Source organism: Peromyscus californicus, unplaced genomic scaffold (assembly GCF_007827085.1).
Source record: "Peromyscus californicus insignis strain IS unplaced genomic scaffold, ASM782708v3 Scaffold_14__1_contigs__length_90479793_seg_2, whole genome shotgun sequence".
Taxonomy (NCBI): Eukaryota; Metazoa; Chordata; class Mammalia; order Rodentia; family Cricetidae; genus Peromyscus; species Peromyscus californicus.
Window position 1 is genome coordinate 63,195,227 of NW_026294436.1, and position 23,519 is coordinate 63,218,745.

General features: G+C 45.9%; 1 protein-coding gene across 1 annotated transcript in view; it reads left to right on the forward strand.

Annotated features, from left to right (window-relative positions):
- Kif26b (kinesin family member 26B) overlaps nt 1-23,519 on the forward strand; it is a 429,378-nt gene that overhangs the window by 141,654 nt on the left and 264,205 nt on the right. Inside the window, exon 3 of the mRNA XM_052737777.1 lies at nt 16,793-17,326. Within this exon, the coding sequence (XP_052593737.1) occupies nt 16,793-17,326 (534 nt within the window). The remainder of the gene's footprint in view (nt 1-16,792; nt 17,327-23,519) is intronic.

Below are 23,519 nucleotides of genomic sequence, written 5' to 3' on the forward strand. Positions count from 1 at the left end.
CATATTGTTGCGTGGATTCGTCACCACAGGAATGCGTAGTCGTATGCTTCCAAAACTCCATGCACTTAGTTAGGTTTAATTCTTTTTTCTTTGATTGTAAATCCATTCACATTTAGAGACTGAATACAATAATGAATATGTAAGTGAGTCATATTTCCCCCTTCTTAAATTTTCAGACAATATAAATGCACCTAAACTTGTAATAAAAGATTCCAGAGAATTCCACAACATGTTTTCAGTCGATGATTGTAAATAGAAATGGTTTAAGTAACATTAACAAGTTATGGTCTGGCTAAAGGACCATCGTATTTTGAGGAGGAAAACATCAATAATCCCATTTTACTACTTTCCCAAACCTTTGAAATACACAGAACTCATTAATGTTGAGGCATTTAGTAGAAATAAAAGAAAACAACAAACATTCACGGTGATAGTAACTGCCAAGAGTTTAAAGGTTTTAAGTAATGCCTCACTAATATTGGATTAATGAATTAGCTTTTCAGAAAAATGGCCTGGCTCAGTTAATATATCAGGCTATACTGTTTGCAGAAGCAGCAACTGAAATTCTGCTTGTAAATAATAATGGGGAAAGATCTGGAATGAATCAAGCCCCTGCCGCAGCTGGGCTGTGTTTTCAGTTCTCAAACTTAGTCGAATTAATATTGAATATAACTGTATTTGAAGCTTAACAAACACAAAAATGAAGTCCTTTGAGAATAAGCTTTTGTGAGAATTCAGTAGGGAACTGCATGAGAAACCACTTTTTCCAGAGTCAGACTCCCAAAGGCTTTGTCTAGGAACAGTTTTAGAGTTTTGTGGGCCACCTCCTGGCCCTGCCATTGTGGGTAGACAGTCCCGAGTACAGTTTGTATGTAATTGCCACAGTCGTTCCCTTAAGGATGGGGATTCAGGCAGTGGCTGTGGAGTCAGCTGGCCTGGTGCTGCTGGGTCAGTGGATTCACTAAGTCCAGGTCAGGTGCCAACTCAGTCTGTCCAGAGGTAGGTATTGTGTACCTGGAACATTCCAGGCACTGCAGAGTTATTGAATGTAAGATCTTGCCACATTGAGTCTTTTTCTTTATAGAAGAGATTCCTGGAGATTCCCAACCATCTCTGGATAGACAAGGCCAGAAGGCACTGAGAAGTACATCCTTATGTGGCTTCCCAACTACAAGGAGACACTTTAGCTCACTCTGAAGTCTGCCTTGTCTCAGACCATAGAAAGTGCCACTAGTCTCTTAGAATATGGTGGATTACACTCTTATCCTAAGCCGCAGTGTTTCTCCAGTCTGTGGGTCGGTGTTTCTGCAGGAAGAATGCCTGCCACTTTCCTGACTGTTGGCCATGGGCAGACCCACATGTATGTCCTGAAACCATCCAAGCCCAGACAAGGCTTCATCTGAGCTTCCTTCCAGAAGTAAACGCCCGGGTGCTCTAGAGATGTGCTATTGTTCTGCATGCCACCGGGCACTCAGACCTGACTCTTGGAAGCCAGGTCTGGGCTCTGAGGAAAACTGCTGGTTAGGCAGGCCTCTGTGTGGTGGGAGCATCTCTTCTAGTCAGCAGCTTTTGGGCTAGTCCAAGATCTCAGAGCATCTGTGTCTGAGCTCTTCCTAGTTGCGAAGACTCTGGGCAACCATCTCTTAGGCCGTTTGCTTTCTTGGCTTGACTCTTAAGTGGGCTTATTGCAGACATTTGGATGGCAGGAGACTGTTGGTTTGTTTTTCTGGAAAGTTCCATTCGTCCTTCTGGCCACCACAGCAGTGAGAAGAAGCCTCCTCCGCAAGGAAGTGACTTTTCACGAGTGTTTTGTGAGTGTGGACACAGTATTATGACGTGGGGACTAATGAAGTCCAGGCAGAACGTGAGCCATGGTGGTCTTTGTTTTGACCCATCTGATGTGATACTGAACTGAGAGCACGCCTCTGCCTGGACAGAGGGTCAGGAAATGGAGAGGGACATTGAGTCATCTTGGCCCTTCATACTCGAATGCTCACCTGGATAGTCCTCTTTGATCTCTGTACTGCCACCTCTTTCAAACTTAAGCCTTGAACCACTAGCTATGGCCTGAGAGGCGCACTGATAGGGCCTGGCTCTATGCTTTTCACATATTAAGCACAGGAAAAACTTGGCGTTTGTAAGAATTGCATGCTGTGTTTTCAGGGCTCATCATAAAGTGCTTTTGTGCATCTGTGAATCTATTACATTCTCATGTAAATACCCGGGGAGGAATATTCTAACTTGCCTGTTTGATAAGGAAATTTAGCCTCAAGAGACTGAGTGGTTGTGGGGGCCGGGGAGATAGTTCAGTAGTTAAAATGCTTGCTGTACAAGTCTGAGGGCCAGGATTCAGATCCCCAGAACTCATGTAAATGCTGCAGGGTGGGTGTGATGGTCTACATATAATCCCAGCCTCAGAAGGGGAACAGGATCCCCAGGACAGACTGGCTAGTGAGACCAGCCATGTTGCTGAACTCTGGATTTGAGTGAGAGATTACTTTAACTAATAGCGTTTAAGAGCAATTGGGGATGACTCCTGACAGCAACCTCGGGGCTTCCACATGCATGCCCACACATGTACACATGCATGCCCACACACACGTCACAACATGCACATACACACACTACACATTTAAAAAATGGAAAAGAAAAAAAAACAAATGACTTGCCATGGTGAAAATAGCAAATTAGAAATTAGCAAAGCTTATGGCTTTAAACTAAAACCTGAGTATTCAGAATGAAATTCAGAGCTGGTCACCGAGTCCTCACATGAAGAGGACAGGCTGTTTTGCTCTTGAATCTTTAATTGTAGTATGTTTTGCAATATCTATAAAGGTCGGGGCCACATTAGCTTTCTAACATGTACCAAAGGAATTCACAAGTAAATAGTAAATAAACAAGGAATGAATGATATTGTTGGATGAAGAGATAAATGAGCAAGTAAACTGAGTGATGACTAGACCACCGTGGCGAAGCTCCACCTGCATTTGTATTGGAAAGCTCTGCATTGTAAAATACTGTTGTATGTTTGGGACTGTGGTCACATGCAGGATGTCACCTCCAAGTGTTTCCTTTCTTCTGATTGATGGTTAATGTGGGCAGGCCAAATCAGGCTCACACCAAGATTCTCAGATGGTATTGACTCTGGTTTCCCCCTTCACAGTTTCCTAGAAAACACTCAGGGCTGAGTTTTATGGTCTAGATTTTTCACTAGACCACATGAATCACTTTATAAACATTTTACAGTCCCTTTTCTCAAGATCAGACCAGAAGAAGTATGATAGAGGCAGGTATGGGAAAAGAAGAAGCCTTCTCCCCATGTTTGAAAATCTTAACTTTCAGCTTTTTTTTGAAGCTCATTATGGAAAAAAGGAGGGTCACTGAATCCACTGTGGCTTGATCCTGGAAACTTGACTGGCATAATGCAGGAATGAAGAAATGACAGCTGCCAGATCCTCTGAAAAGCTGGCACTGGGTGGGCTGTGCTTGCTTTGATGGGAGGTACCTATCACACAACCCAGAAACCGAATGTGTCTCTTATGTACAGCTAGTCTCAGTGGGATGTCTCTGGAGGGGAACAGACTCAGGTTGCAGTCACCCGGGAGGAGGAAGTGGTGACTGCTAGTTTTTGTACACACTGCTCAGTTGTTCATTAACACAGTGCTTGGGCCAGAGAGAGGCTTTGCGTTTCCACGGGTCTGAGACACTGGAGTTCTTGACATGGCGGCGTCCTTGTCAGCAGTACACATTCACTCAGGACTTCATCCTCTCCCCACAGAGGGTAAGGGGTGGGAATTTCCTAGGATTTATGTATTCCTTTCTCCCCAAATAAGTAAGCGATAGTTTGGTGATGGTGGGCTAAATTGGAGCATCATAAGTAGGTCTAGAAGTTGTTGGTTTGAGTTTCGACATCCTATGCCAGATTTTGATGCAATATTCTAACCTCTACTCCGGGGTGTGCTGAGACATTTCTAGTGTGTCAAGGATAAAGATAAAAATGTGCAATGAGGACTGGGAAGATGGACCAGTGGGTAAGGTGCTTGCCATCTAGACCTGAGTTCAGAGTCCCGGTAACCACGTAAAAGCTCGGTGCAATAGCACGGTCTGTAATCACTGCCCCGGGGAGGCAGAGCCAGGCAGCTCTCTGGAGCTCACTGCCAAATGGATGAGCATTGGGTTCAATGAGACCCTCTGTCAAAACCCAAAGTAGAAAGTGCATGAGGAAGATACCTCTGGTCCCCACCTATGTGTGACACTTGTGTACATAAACATAAGCAGTATATCAGTTGCACACACCACACACACACACACACACACACACACACACACACACACACACACACACACACACACACGAATGTGTAGCTTAGCCCTGACCTCTGAAGGTCTCCTCCAGCCTTGGGCATTTAGGTCAAAGTCTTTGTGACTTCCCTCACCAAATAAACCAAAGCCAGTGCAGGCCGGGTAAATGGTCTGAGCTACGTAAATGTGGTTTTTGAAAGAACAAAGCAATCCTTGGTCTCTTCTGTAATTGCACCAAATTACATCTTCAGATGACTTGTCTTCTTGCGGCGCTGGCTTTGCTTCTCCAGAAGGGAAACTGCACAGTTGCCATGATGTGAAGTCTGACCAGAGGTTCAAAATGATTTTGTAGAGAGAGCCACCTCACTTGTCCCCAGTGCAACCCCAGCCAAGAGGCAGATCAAATGACAGCCTCCAGAAGCAGTCCTTGCAGCCACACACCAGATCCACATTTCCAAGGGACCGAGGACCTGGGCCACAAGGACTTCCCATTGCGTGCCTTTTGACAAACAGCTGGTGGCTCTCTGGGTGACGTCTATAAAGCTAGTTAGAGGGAATGGAGGCTGGGACAAGTGGTCCAGAATGTGACCTCCACCAGCATGTGGGGTTTTAGTAGTCTGAGTAGACACACGCCCTCCAAGCACAGCTCCACTGTAGCTTCAGTTGGAGTAGAGCATTATGGGAATGAACCATTTAGAGTTTAGTGTTAATGACCAAGGGAAACCAAGAGCCTGGCTGTGTGTCTGGGTGTAAAACACCAGCTTCCTTAACCATGCAAGAGACCTTTCTCCATTGAGAGTCATGAGGCAGGATCCTGTGAGAGCGCAAAGGTTAGGGTTTCTGCCATGGCATAGCGTTGTTTGGGGTAGATAATTATTTATTAAATGAATTATTTATTAAAGAGAGGGTGTAGCCTCTGCTCTGTGAGATGCTTAACAGCATCCTTGCCTCTAACCACTAGCTGTCACTACCCCCTCCCAGTTGTGACAGAAACCAAACCAACTGAAGAGTTTTTTTTTTTTTTTTTTTTTTTTTTTTTTTTTTTTTTTTTTGGTTTTTCGAGACAGGGTTTCTCTGTGTAGCTTTGCGCCTTTCCTGGAACTCACTTGGTAGCCCAGGTTGGCCTCGAACTCACAGAGATCCGCCTGGCTCTGCCTCCCGAGTGCTGGGATTAAAGGCATGCGCCACCACCGCCCGGCCTGAAGAGTTTTTTTTAGTGTCTCCTGGGGGTCAGAATTGGCAGTGTCTGAGCACCATTGGCAGCCAGAGGGGGCTGAGTGAGGAAGCCTTGTATCGCTTGCTCTGTCTTTAGCCTTTGGGCTATATACCCCAAGAACCACTCATCATGTCTGGAATCTTCATTGTAAAGAGTGGTCACCTAGCACTAAGTTCCTCACAGGAGACACAGTCACTGAGTAGGACAGCGGTTGCTCATCTACTTCTGCTCAGGCCACAGCTAAGGTCACACACATGAACCAATGAGTCAGGTATCCCTTCTCTTCTCACGTCTGTCTTCCCTCTCCTCCCATTCCTCTGTGACCTCCTGGAGGGCTCATTAGCTCATGGATGCCAGAGCCCCTCTTCCAAGATTTCAGCACATGCCCCATGAGCATCAAAAGGAGGGCAGGACCTGCCTGATTAGGAGTTTCTCAGGTGGGGGGCATGGTGAAGCGTCATCTTGATGGAGGGGACTAAAAAGATGTGGGGGCAGACAAGCCCTCCTGTCCTGTCAGAACACTGAACTGTCTCAGCCTGGTTACAGTCTTGAGAACAGACTCCAGGAGGCAAGAATGGAGGTTACCCTCGAGATGAAACATCACGGCATGCTTTCTGCCTCCTGGGAATTTGCCGTGATTCTGACGATAGAACACGCACCTCTCTCATAAGGAAGTGTTTGCCGAGTCCCATGACTCGGAACAGACTGATGCTGTGCCCTAGCATGAATGAGCAAGGTGTGTGTGTGTGTGTGTGTGTGTGTGTGTGTGTGTGTGTGTGTGTGTGTGTGTGTGTTGCTTGATGGCTATGTAAGTAAGCCACAGTAAGTGGCATGCATTTAAAAGTACACTTTGGCACGTTTGGACAGAAGTGCTCATACCCACACAGCCATCCCCAGTGACAATAATGAGCAAACCCTTTACCCTCCAAAAGTGTCCCATGGTCTCAAGGGCAGGTAAGAACTGTTACCAGAGCAGGGACCTCAGTAGAGACACAGAGATAGGGTGTGGCGGAAGAGGGTTGCAAGGACTCTTGTGGGACAGAGGGGAGCCCATGCTGACCCTGCAAGGAGATCACTGAGCAGCCAGGGCAGGTTCTGACAGCCAGCCTGAGCAGTTAGGTGAGGCCTGGAGTACTGGGCCACAAGCATCAGGTCATGGGGAACTGTTGAAGCAGTTATATTTGCTCTGGGATATGTTCAGAACAGAACTTTTCAGCCTTTTATTCTTTAAACATTCCATAACTAAAGTTTAAGAATTTCACATTTTTGTTGTAAATCCAGGAAAATGCAGTTGAGTCCATTGACTCAGTGTTTTTTCTACATATAAAATCAACGAAAGGGAGTTTCATAGTTAGTTAACTGTTCTGAACAGCCCTATGTAGCTAGAACGTCTCACAGAACGAGTGTACTTCCACTCCTGCGCCTGGTGGTGCCCGGCAGCCTGCACAGGAATGTGCTTGCAATGTCCGTGGACTTCAGTAATTAGACAGCAGAAGAATCCTAGTATGTCACATTAGAGTCTTGATTAGTCCTGAATTTGTAAAGTTCAGCATTCCGGTGTGTGCCGTGAATGTGAACTTGGAAGTCTGGGAAGCCGTTTGGTAATGTGGCGGGGGTACACTTACTCATGGGAAACTCTAAACTCAGCTGTGACTCAAGCCTGTTTTCCCAGGGAAATGTATAAACTGGGAAGCAAGAGTCTCAGGTGTGAAGCGAGTTATGCTAACATGGAATCAATCATCTTTCTCTTTTTACCTGTCCCTGGTAGACATGGTCAGCTCATAGGAGACACTAGTCAGCTGTTCATTACAACTGCACATCTAGCAGAATGCCTATTTAGCATCACACGTGGTGTGTGTGTGTGTGTGTGTGTGTGTGTGTGTGTGTGTGTGTGCAAATGAAATTGCCTCTGCTTGTGCATGTGAGGCCAGAGGTCAATGTTGAATATCATCCAATGTCACTCTCCTTCATTTTTTGAGATTGTCTTTACTGAACCTGGAGTTTGCCATTTTGGCTAGACTGACTGGCCTGAGAGTCCCCTGGGATCCACTCATCTAGATGCCCCCAGAGCTGGGTTACAGATGTGAACTGCTGCTCCTGGCTCTTACATGGGTGCTGGGGATCTGAACTCAGCTCTTTGATCTTGTACAAGGAAGCACTTTTTCTACTGAGCCATCCTCCTGGCCCAAATGACTCCCTTTGTGGGGAGTAATAAGATCCACTTTTCAGTTGACCCACTTCAGTGAAAATCATAGGCTCAGCTGCCATGGAAACTAACAACTCTTTGATTAGTTGAACCTTTAAAATAGAGAAGAAACTAGGAGCCATTCAGGGAGCAGCCCAAGAAATGCAAGTTCTTAAGTTGTAAACTTCTCCAGCTATAGAGGTGGTTTCATATATATATATATATATATATATATATATATATATATATATATATATATATATATGTATGTATGTATGTATGTATGTATGTATGTATGTATGTATGTATATGTATATATGTTCCCTTTGTAGTTATAAAGGCCACGTGCTCAGTTCTTCTGGATAAAGTAAGCTGTAAGGTAATTGCCACCATTATCACCACCTCCACCACCGCCACCACCACCATCTGAAGTATGAAGCCTATACCAGGTTCAGTGTGAGATAATGAAAGTGACCACAATGGAAAGAGCTACTCTGGCTTATCTAACACTAATAATTACTGTCACTTATAAGCAAGTCAAGGACTGTGCTAAGATGTTACATCTACATCATATTTTACCCCTACCAAATAAAATAGGTATGATCCTAAGTTCATGTTCCTATACTGAGGGGACTAGAGTGTGGTTAGGTTTTAAAACACAATGGTTTCTGGTTACGGTTACTGAGTGGTAGAGCCAGGGCCTGAGCCTCCCACACTCCACCAAGAACTTTGGAAAGAACCTGTGAAACTGTTCACAGTAGCTAGTTGGAAAGCTTGTGACCCTGACAGACTATCTTCCCCTGTGATCCTGATGAGAAATACCTCACCTAGCTTTTGACTGATTCATGAACTTCTAAAACTGCATTTTGAGGGCTTGGGAGATGGCTCAGTGGCTTGCTGCACACACATGATGACTGGAGTCTGTATCCACAGCACCTCTGTAAACGATGGCAGGTATGATACCCTGCCTGCATCCCAATGCTTGCGAGGTGGAGATCAGTAGAGCAAGCTGGCTACTAAGGCAGATGAGTTGGGGAGTTCCAGGTTCAGTGGGAGACCCTGCTCTGCCTCAATATATAATGTGGAGGGTGAACAAGGAAGATAACCACCATCAACCTCCACCTACATGCACACATATGTACATGAGCACTCTCATCTGTGCCCATGCATGTGTGACACACACACACACACACACACACACACACACACACACACACACACACACACACACACCACAAACACAAATGCAGTAATGATAACAATAAAGCAAAAATAAAATTCTCCCTTTTCTTTTAAAGTAGGAAGGTTCTTTTGTTATTATTCCTGAAGCTTAGATACTGTCTATTCAATCTCTTACATGTCGTGCTTGTGAATTACTTCTAATCTGTACAACTCTGTAATCTGGGTGATATTTCCCACTTAGCGGTTGACAGAATCGAGGCTCAAGGCAGCTTTGCTGCTGTCATCTGGAGTCTAGGATCCAGGACAGAGCATCTTCGTGTGCCTGCGTCTTTTGTCTTCTGCTCTGGCGGTCACCTCATATTTTGACAGAACTTATTTGACTTTCTCAGTGTATTCCTCACCCCTGTCTCTGGGTGCACGTTGGGGTATTCTAGAGCAAATATGTTGGCATTGGCTCAGTTCTAGTGACATGAGGGGCATGTGATGTTCCACAGTGAGAGGCGGAGAACATGCATGTCTGTCTGTTTGAGCAGGGAGCTCTTATCTACAGCACCTTTTCATGGCCTATTAATTGCTTGCCACCCGCCCTTGGTACTGTTGAGCTCAGAAGTCGAACACACTTGCTTGAGCATCTCTGCAGTGGTCCGGAGCAGAATCACACAGGCTGGGCACAATCATGACATCTCAGCCTAATTTGATTTCTTATGTAAAACAACTTTGGTCTGACATTTAACATTTCTCCCTTCAGTGGGTTTTTTTCCCTCTTTGTCTCTCTGAGCTCATTACCTAGCATGCCTTTTATGCCTTTACCTTCTTTTTTTTTTTTCTTTCTCTCTCACACACCAGGATTCACATTCATGAGCACACCAATGTGTGATCTTCATTACTGGGGAAGCGCTACTGGCCCACAGAACAGACTTACAATGGTGACGAATCCTGGGTCCAAGGAAGGCAGCCAGACATGTCTATTGATGTTGTACCTTAATGAAGTAGAACTGTGAGCAGCAGGCTTTCTCACACAGGCAGCAGGCTCTCTCACACAGGCTGTGGAGGATGTGTCCCCTGCCAATCAGAGGGACCCGCTCAGGGACTAACTTCAGTTCACACATTGCATCAGTGAGGATGGCAGAGCCTTTGAGGCTGGTACCCTTCCTGTTAAGAACAGCAACACATCATGACTTTGTCCAACACTCTAATTTGTTTCCTGGCTCCTCTCCAGAGGTAGGCACAGTCGTTGAATGTGGTCTGGGAATTCTACGAACAGCCAGAATAACGGATCCTAGCTTGAGTTTTCTCTGCTAATTCTTGCTGAGTAGATCCAACATGCTAAAAGGGTGAAGGAGACTCTGGGCGATGTCCTCCTTAGATCTCATGGAGCCTCTGCTTCAAAGCTCCACCATCAACTCCCTGAGGAAAATGACATGGAAACTCAGGAAGCTGAAACAATCATAAAAAACAGAGTCTTCTTGGGGAAGAAGTGTTTGGGGATGGGGGTGGGAGACTTCCAGTTTAAACTGTCCCAGCTCTTAAGGCTGAGTATGTGATGGCCACACTGTCTTGAATTAGAAACCTCACTTCTCTGAGAGGCATTTGTGTCCAAATATTTGGACCCTAATGGGAATGAGCTGTTATTACTGGGTCTACTCTGTCTAAAGTTTGCTACCTATTGATTTATCAGTTTTCAATTTTGCAATTTGCCTTCAGAAGACTCACTAGTAAGGACATCTGCATTAGGGAGCAGAGTGGCTGTAAAGAACACCCAGGGAGAAAGGACACTCAGCAGGAAAGGTGACAGGGTGGGAAGGCAAACCCTAGGCCAGAGTGTGAAGGTAAATCCCCTTGATCTGGGAGGCTGCCTGCTGTGCAAAATAAAACATTTTATTCTCAGGGCCCCATCTTCTATTCCAGGCCTCAAGGGACAGTTGTTTATGGAGGGAGAAACTTTAGGAACAAAGTGGAAAGAAGCTGCCTTTGAAGAACAGCTTAAATCTTGTGCAGCCTGTCGCTAGAGGCCTCTAGAATAATAAACCAGGAGCAAACATCACCAGGAATTTGTACAACACATGCTGGATGCTGACTCCAGCTGTTGCCTTCATCACAGACCCAGAGGCTTTGGAGGAACACACGCAAAGCACTCTTTTGGCTAAAATAATGCACAAAATCACCCTGCCCTCAACAGTGGCATTAGCATTCATTGCTAAGCAACCTACCCCTCGGAGGCTGAAACACAGAGCAGAAAGCAACCCGGAGCACCGTAAACAGCACTGTTTGCCTGGCCAGTGTTTTCTTGCCTGAGCCCTGCAGATTCCACAGCCCTCATTACCAGTCCCTCCTCATCCATTGAGAGTCTGCTACCACCTGCTTGCTGGGGGGCCAACCTCAGTGAACCATGAATGAAATACTAGTCCAGAATTTCTCAGCTGTACTGATGATTAGGGAACAATAGTTTTAGTTTATTCTATGTAAATGTTACTCTTTTAGAAATTTAGGGAAAAGAAGAAAAGATTAGCTGAGGCCAGAGAATCTATTTTGATATTAAGGATCAGTAAAAGGAGGGTGACCACACAAAGCTCTTTAGCTAGGACAGTAGTTATTACTGGGAAGCTGAGTCTGAGATTTAAAACCTTCTGTTCAGTGCTTCTTCAGCCAGCTGGCTATCACTAGAGCAAACACCTGAGATGACCAACTTAAAATTTAAAAAAGTATATTTGGTCTCATGGTCATAGATTTTAGTTTATGGTCAGGTAGGCAACTGCTTTTAGCTCTCTAGTGAGAGTATCAGATGGCAATGGTGGGCAGCCCATGTCAGAGTAAAACTGATCACTTCCTCACCAGGAAACAAAAGAGGTGGGAAGGGACCACAGTCCCTTTCAGAGGTCTGCTCAAATTTTCCAAAGACCTCTCATTAGGTCCCATCTCTTAAAGGTATAGTAGCAATCTGGAGGCCAAAGCCTTAGTTCATGAGAGTTTGGGGGAACATTTAAGATGCATATTAGCTGAGATTCAGTTATAAAAAAGCAAATGAGTGATAGGCATAGAATGACTTTGCTACTTAACTGCTTTAGCCTAGATTGATTATTATTAATTAATTAATCATTCATTCATTCATTTCACAAATATTTCTTGTGAGATCCCTCTGTAATAGGTATTGTGCTAAACATTTAAGGACTAAAAAGTTATGGGACTGGAGAGATGGCTCAGAGGTTAAGAGCACTGACTGCTCTTCCAGAGGTCTTGAGTTCCATTCCTAGCAACCACATGGTGGCTCACATCCATCTGTAATGAGATCTGGTGCCCTCTTCTGGCATGCAGACATACATGCAGGCAGAACACTGTATACATAATAAACAAACAAATAAATAAATCTTTATATTAAAAAAGTCAAAAGAATATTTTCCCCTTGAGCTGAGAGTCAAGTAGAGAACCAACTGTACAAATAGCAATAGCAGAGGGCTTAGAATTGAAGTTTGAAAAAGGAGGGATGACGCCATCATGTATTTTACTACCATGATTACAGGGGTAGAAGGAGGTCAAGGCTCAGTTGTGAGGAGACCGTGTGAAGTGGGGGATGCTAAATTCATTAACATTGCTGTGATGTCAGAGGGTCGGTTAACCTGGCCCCGGGCACGGAGGTAGCGGCACAAAGGGGAGGGGTAGGTTGAGGCCTTCTAGGAATTTCCATTTAGTGAGTTTGCTGATTGGATGTGAATGGAAAGAGACAAAGATGATTCTAGATGTCTAACCTGGGCCCCTTGATAGCTAATTACATTATTTTGCTTAGATAATGAACACTGGCATGAAGGAAGATTTAGGGGCAAAGGAATTTAGTTTGGAGTTGTCGGTTTGAAGGGTGGTTTTGAAGGGGGAGGATTTAGGAGGGTGATCAGGCTGGGACACAAAGAGGGAATACCTAGACACCATGGTAGTAGTGCAGATGGACACTGAGGTCATGGACTTGGGTGTGATTACCTGGAGAATGAAGTCTCCCAGATGTGTGACCCAGTCCGTGGGAGTCATGAGATAGGGAGAGCCCGTGGTCGTGACAGGAGACCCATTTTCCTGGAATACTCTTAGGACAAGTGTCAAAGCAATGATTTCACCAGAAAGCCACATCGTAGGGTTTGTTGTTCCCTTGCAGTCATTAGTAATTGTGACAATTTAGATGTGTGAAGATTAACTTCACTACCCCCTTCCTCCTGAGGGCCACTGCCAGATACTCAGACATCTTCTCAAGTTCCCCTTCATGTGAGAGATAAGACAAAACTAATTTTGCATATTTTCTCTGAAAAATGAGAGTACTTTGAGGTTAAAAATTTAGGTGGAAGCTGGGCGGTGGTGGCGCATGCCTTTAATCCCAGCACTCGGGAGGCAGAGGCAGGCGGATCTCTGTGAGTTCGAGGCCAGCCTGGGCTACCAAGTGAGTTCCAGGAGAGGCGCAAAGCTACACAGAGAAACCCTGTCTCGAAAAACAAAAAAACAAAAACAAAAACAAAAAATTCAGGTGGAGAATGTTGCATAGGCACCAATGGCTAGTTTTCGTAGGTGTTGAAGTAAAAGTGGAGGTATTAAAATAGGGGTTCTGCTTGTGTGTGGCTTATACTGTCCAATTTGGCTATTTCCTTAGGTCACAGGGTGGGTCAGAAGCAGACAGTGCAAATATCTCAAGACCCACAAGCAAGGCAGATCCCAGGCTGGGTGCCTGGCTCTCTTTCTCTGGGTTTGCTAATGCAGTAGTTCCTCCTACGTCCATCTTCTGGGCTGTGCAGTCCTCTCTGTGTCTATGCAGGAAGGCCCAGCACGTGCCGTCCGTGCTCCAAATGCTTCCTGCCATTTGTTTCCTCTCTCATTTGACACTGAGTCCCCCTGTCTTAGCACATACAGAAAACCAGGTCGGTTGGCCATTCCTCTTTGAAGTCAACAGTCAAACTAAAATATTTATAATGTGTAGAAAAGCCCTGGGAAGACATGTTGGTTCCCATAGATGTCTCTCTTGACGTGTCAAAACCTTAGAGCGATATGAGCTATTGTGGGGCATTTGGGTCAAGAACTGCTTAAGTGAAGGAACATCTTTTGGTTATCATCCAGCAATTGATTCCTCATTCAACGATTGTCTTAGTCTTCCTCTGCTGGAGACATCAGTGGGTCACTGACAACTTGCAGGCTGCCTGAGCCCACATACTGGAAGAAAGCCCGACTGGGGCATCAGTGGGCTTGTTGGCTCTCTTAGGGCTGGCTGGTGTTGGTTGTGTATGGAAAGGAGTGGGGAGGACTAGAACCCTCAAAGATGGCTTGTGGATTAAAGAGCTACAGAGCTCCGTGGTGTGCCTGTGTTGATGGATCCTGGAGTTGCTTCAGATCAGACTAAAGGGGCAGCAGAAAGAAGGGTGTGGCATTTGATAATCTAGGAGCCAAGAAGTCCTGGATATGAACTCACATAGGACAGGAATTGGCCCCAGCATTTGATAATCTAGGAGCCAAGAAGTCCTGGATATGAACTCACATAGGACAGGAATTGGCCCCAGCTCCCGGTTGGTGTGAAGATAACGTATCAATTTGTTAAATGTTGGGAGTTGAGCTACAAACAGCAACAGGCTGAGTAAAGAAGGGATTACTCAGGGGGAGAGGTAAAAATCAAAGAGAAGGGTGAAAGGGCTCTCAGAACCAGGGGTAGTTCATGAGCTCTGAGGAGCAGGTGTGTCTCTACGTCAGTCAAACCCCAAAGCTAAGCCATGCACTCCAAATCCAGAACAGCACTGAGTGTGCATGTGACTTCTCTTGTAGCCACCACGTTCCTGTGCTATTTCTTCCTGACAGTTTAAGCAGCAAAGGTAATATTTTAGAGAGGGTCTTGTGTAACCCAGCATGGCCTGGAACTCACCCTGTAGCTGAGAATGACCTTGAACTTCTGATCCTCCTACCTCTACTTCCTGAGGCCTGGAACAGAAGGCTTGCTTCACCACATCAGGTTTATTTAGTGCCCTGGATCAAATCCATGGCTTTGGGCATGATAGCCAAACACTCTATCAATTGAGTTACAGTCCCATCCCAGCAAAAGCATTTTAAATAAGCAATTAAACCAAGGCCTCTTGAAACCCAGTGTTGGTGGCTTGAAGGTATATGTGGTTGGCTATGGATGTTCTTTGACTCTTGAGGTGAAAGTTAACAGACAAGTAAGTGGTCAAGATGTCTGTGGGTACTCCCAAGTTTTCATCCTATTGGATCTGCTTGTTTGGTAAACTAAGGCAACAGTCTGTTCTAGAATGGCCCCCTCAGTGATTCTTTTGGGTCCCACATGCTCTTGGGCTATGATTAAGGACTGTCTGGACAAAGCAGCTGCCTCTTAGGAGAATGCCACAGCGATCCTCATCTGGGTTGCATGGCTTCTCCAGGTGGAACCTGGTCATCCAGACCCCCTGTTGCTCCAGCCAGTTTATAGGCTGCCTTGGGTTTCTGCCTCCAGAGCCTTCCTCACTGCGGCTCTGTGATGAGCCCTCTTGATTTATTAATCAATTAATCAGTGCATGCTGAGGAGCTGCTCAGGGTTGTTAAACAGGGAAAACAAAATTCTGGGGCCCATCATTCAGACAGATCGTGATTAGGAACCAACCTCCCACGGATGGTCTTCCTGCCCACCCTGACTGCCCCATATTACTTTCCGTACAGGCCACTCAGTCCAGATGGGCCTCTGCTCCATAAAAACAGACAGCGTTTTTCTGAAGGGCATTTTTTTTTTGGTATTCTAGAGGAAAATGACTCCTGAGATGAGTTTCATTTGTTACTCACAATAACTGTTGAATTTTGCAAATTCTGCCAGGCCCCAAATATGCCCAGGTGGTTCTGTTCATACGTGCATGGACAGTACTGTCCTATCCTGCTTTCCCCACAAGTGAAGTCATGGAGCTGGAAGGGCTGGAAGGAAATTACCATAGCAAGGGCAGGACACAGTGGCTGCTCGAGTCGGGAGAGGTTCATTGCAAGGAATAAGGTATCTAAGGTCAGGCGGAACTCCAGGGACACAGGTAACAGAACTCGGGAATGTGTTGATACCCATTCACATGCCAGAGCTATTTCTTTATGGAGTCCTATTTCTGTGGAAGTTAAAGCAAAGTAAATGAGAGATAGCATCTTCATTACCCCTACGTATCTTTTAGCTATGACCTTGGAGCATAAGATATGGGAGTGGAGGTTGAGAAAGGACTCACTTCATAGCCCAGGCTAGCCTGAAATTTAGCAATCATTTGCAGCTCCCCTAGTGGTGGCATGAGCTAGGTGCAGGTGTGAGCCACTACACCGCCTGAAGATTTTTATTAGTAGTTTTAGGTGAAGTGTGTGGAAGAAGCATCTTGGACTAGTCGGGAAGTAGGAAAGCAGGTACAGCGGATAGCTCCTCATGGGGCTGGTGACGGATCCTAGGTGCTTGTAGAGGCATGCTGCCTGCTGGAGCAGGCTGGATCCTGGATCCTAGAATCTATATGGTTAGTGTTCTTCCCCGTGGCAATGACTTAGCACACATGTGACAGAGGCCAAAGTTTAGCAAAACAGATTCTCTGTTCCCTATCACAAGTGACACCTCCATCCCTTGCCAGCTCTCTGCTGCCCACAATGGTGCACTCACCCCCACCATGCTGGACCAGGGAGGGAGCAGGTTGTCCATAATTCTTTAGTGGACATAGGAGAGTCAAAAATGACCTCCTTTGACTGAGCAGCAGGTGTTCTTAGAGGTTGTGTTTTGTTTAGCATCTTTCAAGTTTTCATCACCTGATTCTTGCGTGTGTCTGCCACCTGATGCTTTTCCTAGTCTGACTTCTTCCTGGTGGATGCTGTGCAAACTGTCAAACCCTTGGATTGTAGACATCTAAACACCGACTTACACCCTGTTCCTTTTTTTCTGCTTGTGTGTCCTCTAGGACCCTGCTTTCTCTGCTGTGATTCACGACAAACTCCAGGTCCCTAATACCATCAGGAAGTCATGGAATGACCGAGACAACCGCTGTGACATTTGTGCCACACACCTGAACCAGCTAAAGCAGGAAGCCATCCAAATGGTGCTCACCTTGGAGCAGGCAGCTAGCAGCGAGCACTATGATGCCTCCCCGGGCTCACCCCCTCCGATCTCCAGCATCCCCACCCTGGTGGGGTCCCGGCACATGGGTGGGCTCCAGCAGCCCAGGGAGTGGGCCTTTGTGCCTGCCCCCTACGCCACCTCTGCCTACACAGGCCTTGTCAGCAAACACAGCGGCAAACCCAACAGTCTTGGGGTCAGCAGTGGCGCAGACAAGAAGAGTGGATCCCCGACACACCAGGCCAAGGTCAGCCTCCAGATGGCCACCAGTCCCAGCAATGGGAACATCCTTAACTCGGTGGCTATTCAGGCTCACCAGTATCTGGATGGCACCTGGTCCCTTTCAAGAACCAATGGGGTTACCCTGTACCCCTACCAGGTAAGCACCTCTACAAGCAGGGAAATACAGGGGTTCCCTCCTCAGGTATCGAAATGAACACAGATTCCAGATCTCTCTCTAGAAGTGAAGAGGCAAGGCAGTGGTGGGCTGTACCTACTTTCTCCTTTCGCAAGCAGAGTTCTCACCAAGGAGCTCCAGTCAGGCCTGCAGGCTTTGAGAGAGTATCTGTCAATTCCCAATTCCTAACCGCTTCTTGCTTAGCTAACATCTCTGTCCCCCACCCCCCGAGGGATTATTGTTCATTTGAGCAGCGCCAAGGGCTTCCTAGCCACCAGCTTTACTGTGTGGGCTAGTGAATAAGAGCAAAGGCCTGGAAATGCTCAGTCTGGCCAAATACCCTGACCAGTACACATGCTAGAAAAACAACTTTGCACAAAGGGATTGCCCTATCCCAGGTTCGAATCTCTCACTTTGGAATTGATAGCACAGTAGTAAGGATTAAATAAAGGGACACACACACACACACACACACACACACACACACGCACACGCACACGCACACGCACATGCACACGCACACGCACGCACACACATGTAGTATGTTGTCTAGCATATGCTATGGTATTGTCCTTCATAACAGGAAATTTAGAAATTAAGACAAACAGGTGAGAGTGTTTTGACCCCGAAACTGCAGTGGCTCCCTAAAATTAGAATCTTTAAAGCAATTGATGAGTTATGCAGGGCATCACTAATAATCTAGATGAAGGCCTGTGTTGGCCTCCCATTCCCATTGTCGATACTTTCTGAATGGGGTGGAGGACCTCTTGTCCCTTGGCAGGCTTTTACTTTTTTCTCTCTGAGACTCATCTTTATGTTGGACCTGGTCACAGAAGACTTCCCCCCGTGGTTTTCTCCTTTCTCCTTTCCTCTTTTTAGGCACTGAAATGAGCACTACCCTCAGGCCTCTTTATATGGAAGTAAGAGAGCAGGTCTCTAATCTGGAAAAAAAACGGAGTTCTGATCTAGATATGATAGTGCATCCCAATACTAGGGAGACATAAAAATCTAGAGTTTCGGGCTAGTCTAGGCTACAGAGACAGTTCAAAGCCAGCCTGAGGTACATAGTGAAACCTCCTCTAAAAAAACAACAAAACTCCCCAAATAAACACAAACCAAACAAAAATATAGGAAAAATAATCTGTCCTGATTTTTCCTAGGGAGCTTTCTATTGGATGAGGGTCAGAATCAACACATGTACTCTGTCCTCTGGGTCTGCTGGGTAGGGACAAGTGCAGCTCTTGACTCACTGATGTGGAGAGGTGGCCATAGTCATGGGGTGTTAGGAAGGTAACTGGTATATCAGATAATTCTGAACACCCCAGGTCACTTCTTGTCTGTGCTGTGAGCAGCCTTCTCTTATCATATTGTGATTCAGACTTCCTTCATCAAGTGTGTCCCCATCCTTCAGGGGCCTCAAGAGTCATCCATAGACTTTCTGGAATCAGCCAAGAAATGAGGGGGAGGTGCGGAGGCCCCCATAGTGGGTCTGAGGCTTAGCCTGGGTATGTACAGTGCTTCCATTGATATTCTACTGCCAAGAATCCAGGGCTTTAGCTCCACTCCCCTGCAGGAGAAACTGGGAAAGCCAACACACCCATGTGCCCAGAGGAAAAACAAACCGAGTGAGGGTACACAGAGCAGTTTTGTGACATGAGGCAAAAAATACAGGGAAGCATAAAATGAACTCAATGTGGCTGATAAAATCTGAGTACTTTATCGTTCTCCCAAATAATTTGATTTAACCCTGCAGTGGGCCTGTAAGGCAAGGAGGAAATGGTTAGACCTTCTGTGTATAGCCAAGGAGCATGATGCTTAGAAAAAGAGACTGACTTCTGACTACACAGCCCGTGGGAGAGCGACACTAGCTTGCCCACCGTGTCCCCTCCAGCCTTCCTGCCTTGGCCCTGTGCAGTCTCCCGTCAGCATTTCCCACATGCAGCTTCCTTTCAGACCCAGAACAGCAAAGAAAACAAAATTCCTATTTTGACATGAAGGACCTGAGCAACCATTTGACTTTTAGATGAAGTTGTGTGTGGTTTATCTACAGATACCACATTATATCATATAACTATATATTTATACACTATATACATAGGATAAGGAACCAAGAAGGGAGCCTTTAAGGAGGCTGCATAGCCTGGTCTTGAGAGTCACTGCCTAGGGCTCTGTGTTAGCTGTCTTTTATTTATTTTTTTAATTTTGTGTTTATGAGTTTCTTGCCTGCATATATGTATGTGTAGCGAGTGTGTTCCTGGTGCCAGCAGAAGCCAAAAAAGGATGCCAGATCCTCTAGAACTAGAGTTACAGACTGTTGTGAGCCACCATGGGAATGTTGGGAATCAAACCTGGGTCCTCTGCAAGAGCAACAAGTGCTCTTAAGCACTGAACTGTCTTTCCAGCCTCTGTGATAGAATTCTGTCATTATAACAGATAGAGGACATGATGACATAAGAGAAGAGAAAAGTTAGTTGCTCTTACAGTTTTTGGTCAGCCGGCCTCTGTATTACTTATTTTCCTTAGCACTCTAACAGGATATCTGAAATAACAACTTTAAAGGAGGAAGTTTTATTTTAGCTCCATTTTGGTGGGGAAAGTATGGAGGCGAGCAGCTCCATGATAGCATGGGGCTGAGATTTCTTCCTTCCTCACATCTCCACAAAACAGAAGCAGAGCGGGGAGTCCTGGTGCTCATCTGGCTTTCTCTTTTATATAACCACATTCAGGGTTGGTCTTGGCTCCTCAGTTAATCTTACCTGAAAGCAAGCCTGCAGATACGCCCAGAGGTATGTTTCTCATGAGTTTCTAAACCCAGTTGTGTTGACAATGGGGATCAACCATCAGAACCTCACAGCTTTGGGGTCTGTGGTGAGACAACCTATGTAGTACCTCGATGCTAGGAAGAAAGAGAGGAGCCCAAAGCCTCAAGAGCATGCCCCCAGTGACTAAAAGACCTCGACTTAGGCCCCACCTCTGTCCTACCATCTCCCGGTGGTAGGTGCCGTTCTGGGCCAAGTCTTTCTCATATGGGTTCCTGGGGGAGCAATCAACACCAGACCACAGTTGTCAGGAACAGAATATGTCTTCATTATGGAATGATATGCTTTTTTATTGTTTATCATTTAAAAATACACAATGCATTTAAAATGTTTTTAAATTATAAGAAGTAAAACGTATTTGTTTTTAAATAAAACAGAGACTATATGAAGTTTAACTGTGATTTTCAAAAGCCTACATCACATAGAAATAAGTTATTTAGTCATATTTTCTCCAAGAAATACACTCGCAGTTTGTAACCATGTGATGAGACTCAGGGCTTTGACTTTCTCTTGGTGGGCTGTGTATATTTTCCCATGCTGTTATGTATTTTTCTCAGATATGATCTTTGGGGCTAAAAGGGTAGCTCACTGGCTTAGCACCTCCAAGGCCTCCTTTTTAATACTTAGCGCCACAGAGAGAAGTAAAATATGATGTCTGATGTTAACATGACATTCTGTAATGATGAATATTTACTCTATGAAGGCATTCTAATGGCTCCAACAAGCATCAGTATTAGAGTTTCGGTTCTGTGAGTATGAATCACATGCCCGGTTGAGCAGCCTTCAAGCCAGGTGGCATTTTTACCATGTCTCCGATAGTGCTGTTTGTACACTCACGTTACACAGACAATTCACATTTCGCCTTCCACACTGGAAATCGTCAGAGCCAATATCTGGACTCAACTGCTACACCAGGACCAAGAGTCATGACCACAGCTTTAATGTAAAATAACCAGGGATGGAGATGTATGAGAGGGAAGTTGCCTGAAGGGAAGATTAAGGACGATGAGTATATTCCTTTTATAATATATTCACAACAATTCTCATTTTCTTCCACCCCATCTCAGATGAAAGAGAGTCTCTTGTACAAGAAGAACTATTTTTTTTAAAGCCCTTTGTCATGGAGTGGGCACTGTGCTGGGTGTTGGGTGGGGCTGCCTCCTTGGGCTGGAAACCCAGGTTCCTGTCCGGTGGTCTTCACAGTGAGGGAGGGGCCGGGCACACTGAACAATGAGGTCGACGAGTGAGCACAAAGGTGGAGTGATCCTTGGCCATTCTGAGATTGTGAGGAAGAACTTGGAATCCTGCTCTTGTTGTGGCTTAAAATCAGACTCAAAGATGATGTGTACAAATTTTCATCTTGAAATTGTCCTGGATGCATTTTATTGGCAACTCCAGAGCTGACCGACTCATGTATTTCCCCTGAGTAATGACTAAAGGGACCAGAGAAAATCTCTCTGGGATAAAGAGATTTGGGGTCTGGCTATGAATCAGTATCCCTCGTGTTGTGACTAGGTCACCCTGATGCCCTGGGGCGTGGGCTCCCGGTCTGGCAGACTGAGTGTCTCCTGTTGTGAACATCTCCCTGCAGTAAATATTCTGTAGTTCGCGGTCTAGCCGGCTCGCCAGAGATGGTTGACTGCTCTGAAAGCCAGCTGCAGGCTCCCTGTTCACCCATACTCCCACTCCCCTCTGTGGAGCAGATTTCCTCTGGCCCAGAGCCAGAAGTGTTCCTTGAGCAGGGAAGCAGCTAGAGTTTAATGAGTGTCCAGGGTACCCCTCCACTCCCAGGAACCTGAGCCCGTGGAGATATTATTGAAGGGGAGGCTGTCCTTCTGCACCTCGGATGCAGCAGAGATGACAAATGAGGGCAGGCGTCCAACAGGGAGCCTATGTCCTTGGTGAAGTTCCCGCCTCACAAGAGGGAAGAAAAAGAGTAATTTAGGAGGCACTGAGATTGCATCAGAAATAATACACGAACTACAAATGCAATTTCTCATCTTTGAGAGTTGATTTCATAGGAGAAGATGAGGTAAACCTTTTCAAAGCCTGGCTTTCTTCTGTTGACTTTCGGACACTCAGTGGACTGTAAATATGCTCAAATCACCAGCCATCATTTGACCATGCAGGTTTTGACACTGAAAGGATATGAGTTTGCCACTGAAAGGACAGTTCTCATACTCACCTATAGATTATCTCCCTTTGAATGACAGCTACTTCGGCCTGATTCACTCTCATGATGGTAAATGACCATAGGAACGACTGTTAATCTCAGGTGGCTGGCATTAGAATCATCTTCTGTGGGGTGGCCTCTGGCTCCTGCACCAGGGGAGGAGGAGGTCTGATCCAGATTCCTCCTTGGTTCAGAGTGTCACAAACTATGGTATCACAAAGGCCACAGTTTTTAGACGGATGAAAGGCTATTGAATTTTTTATCTTTATGGGTCCTCCACCACCAACCCACCCGTAAACTCTGAACAAAGAATGTGTTTGTGTATTTGGCTATGTGCAGCACATTTCTCAAGGATGTGATATCCAGGGTGAACATCCAAAGGAATGGGTGCATCTTATGAATGATGGATAGGGACTTGGTCAGAAGGGAGCTCCGTAAGTGCATCAGGAAGTAAACAATGCTTTAAATCAGGCCACGTACTTTGTGTGGTACTTCTGAGGAAGCCCCTGAGAGCTGTTCACGTCCAGGTCAGTCTGTGGTTGTGGTACCCCGAGTAGGACTTTGTGGACATGATGAAGGAGCTTGAGACTGTCTGGGATTATCCAAGTGGACGTGGAGGGGGTCACAAGTGTCCTGATGAGAGTGAGATGGGAGGAGCAGAACCAGAGAGGAAGAGCAGGGCAGATGCCATGCTGCCGGCCTTGGCCATGGAGGAAGGGGTCACGGGTCAAGGAGGACAGACATCTGTAGAAGCTGGAAGAGGTGAGGAGACAGATTTTCCCTCGGAGCCTCTGAAGGAACCAGTTCTTCAGGTTGCCTTGGACTTCTCCAGAACATTAAGATAATGGGTTAGTGTGGGTTTGTCCCAGTGACTCCAGGAAGCACCTGAAAGCATTTGGTAACTAACAGCCGTGATAAGGGCAAGTGAGATGAGGTTTGCAGACCTGCAGGGTGATGGAACATGTGGGCTTTTCATCCCTCACAAGGAACTACCTCACCCAGTGGGTTGGCCAGCGTGTTGTCAAGTGGGGCTGTTTCATTTGGCCGCCTCCACAGAACGAGAGGCTGCTGATACTGCCCCGTTTGTCTTCAGTCGTCTCAAGTTTCCCCATTGTTACAGACTCATACTGACAAGCAGGCCCCAGCCACTCTCCACTGGCATCCAGAGATGACCATTGTGTTA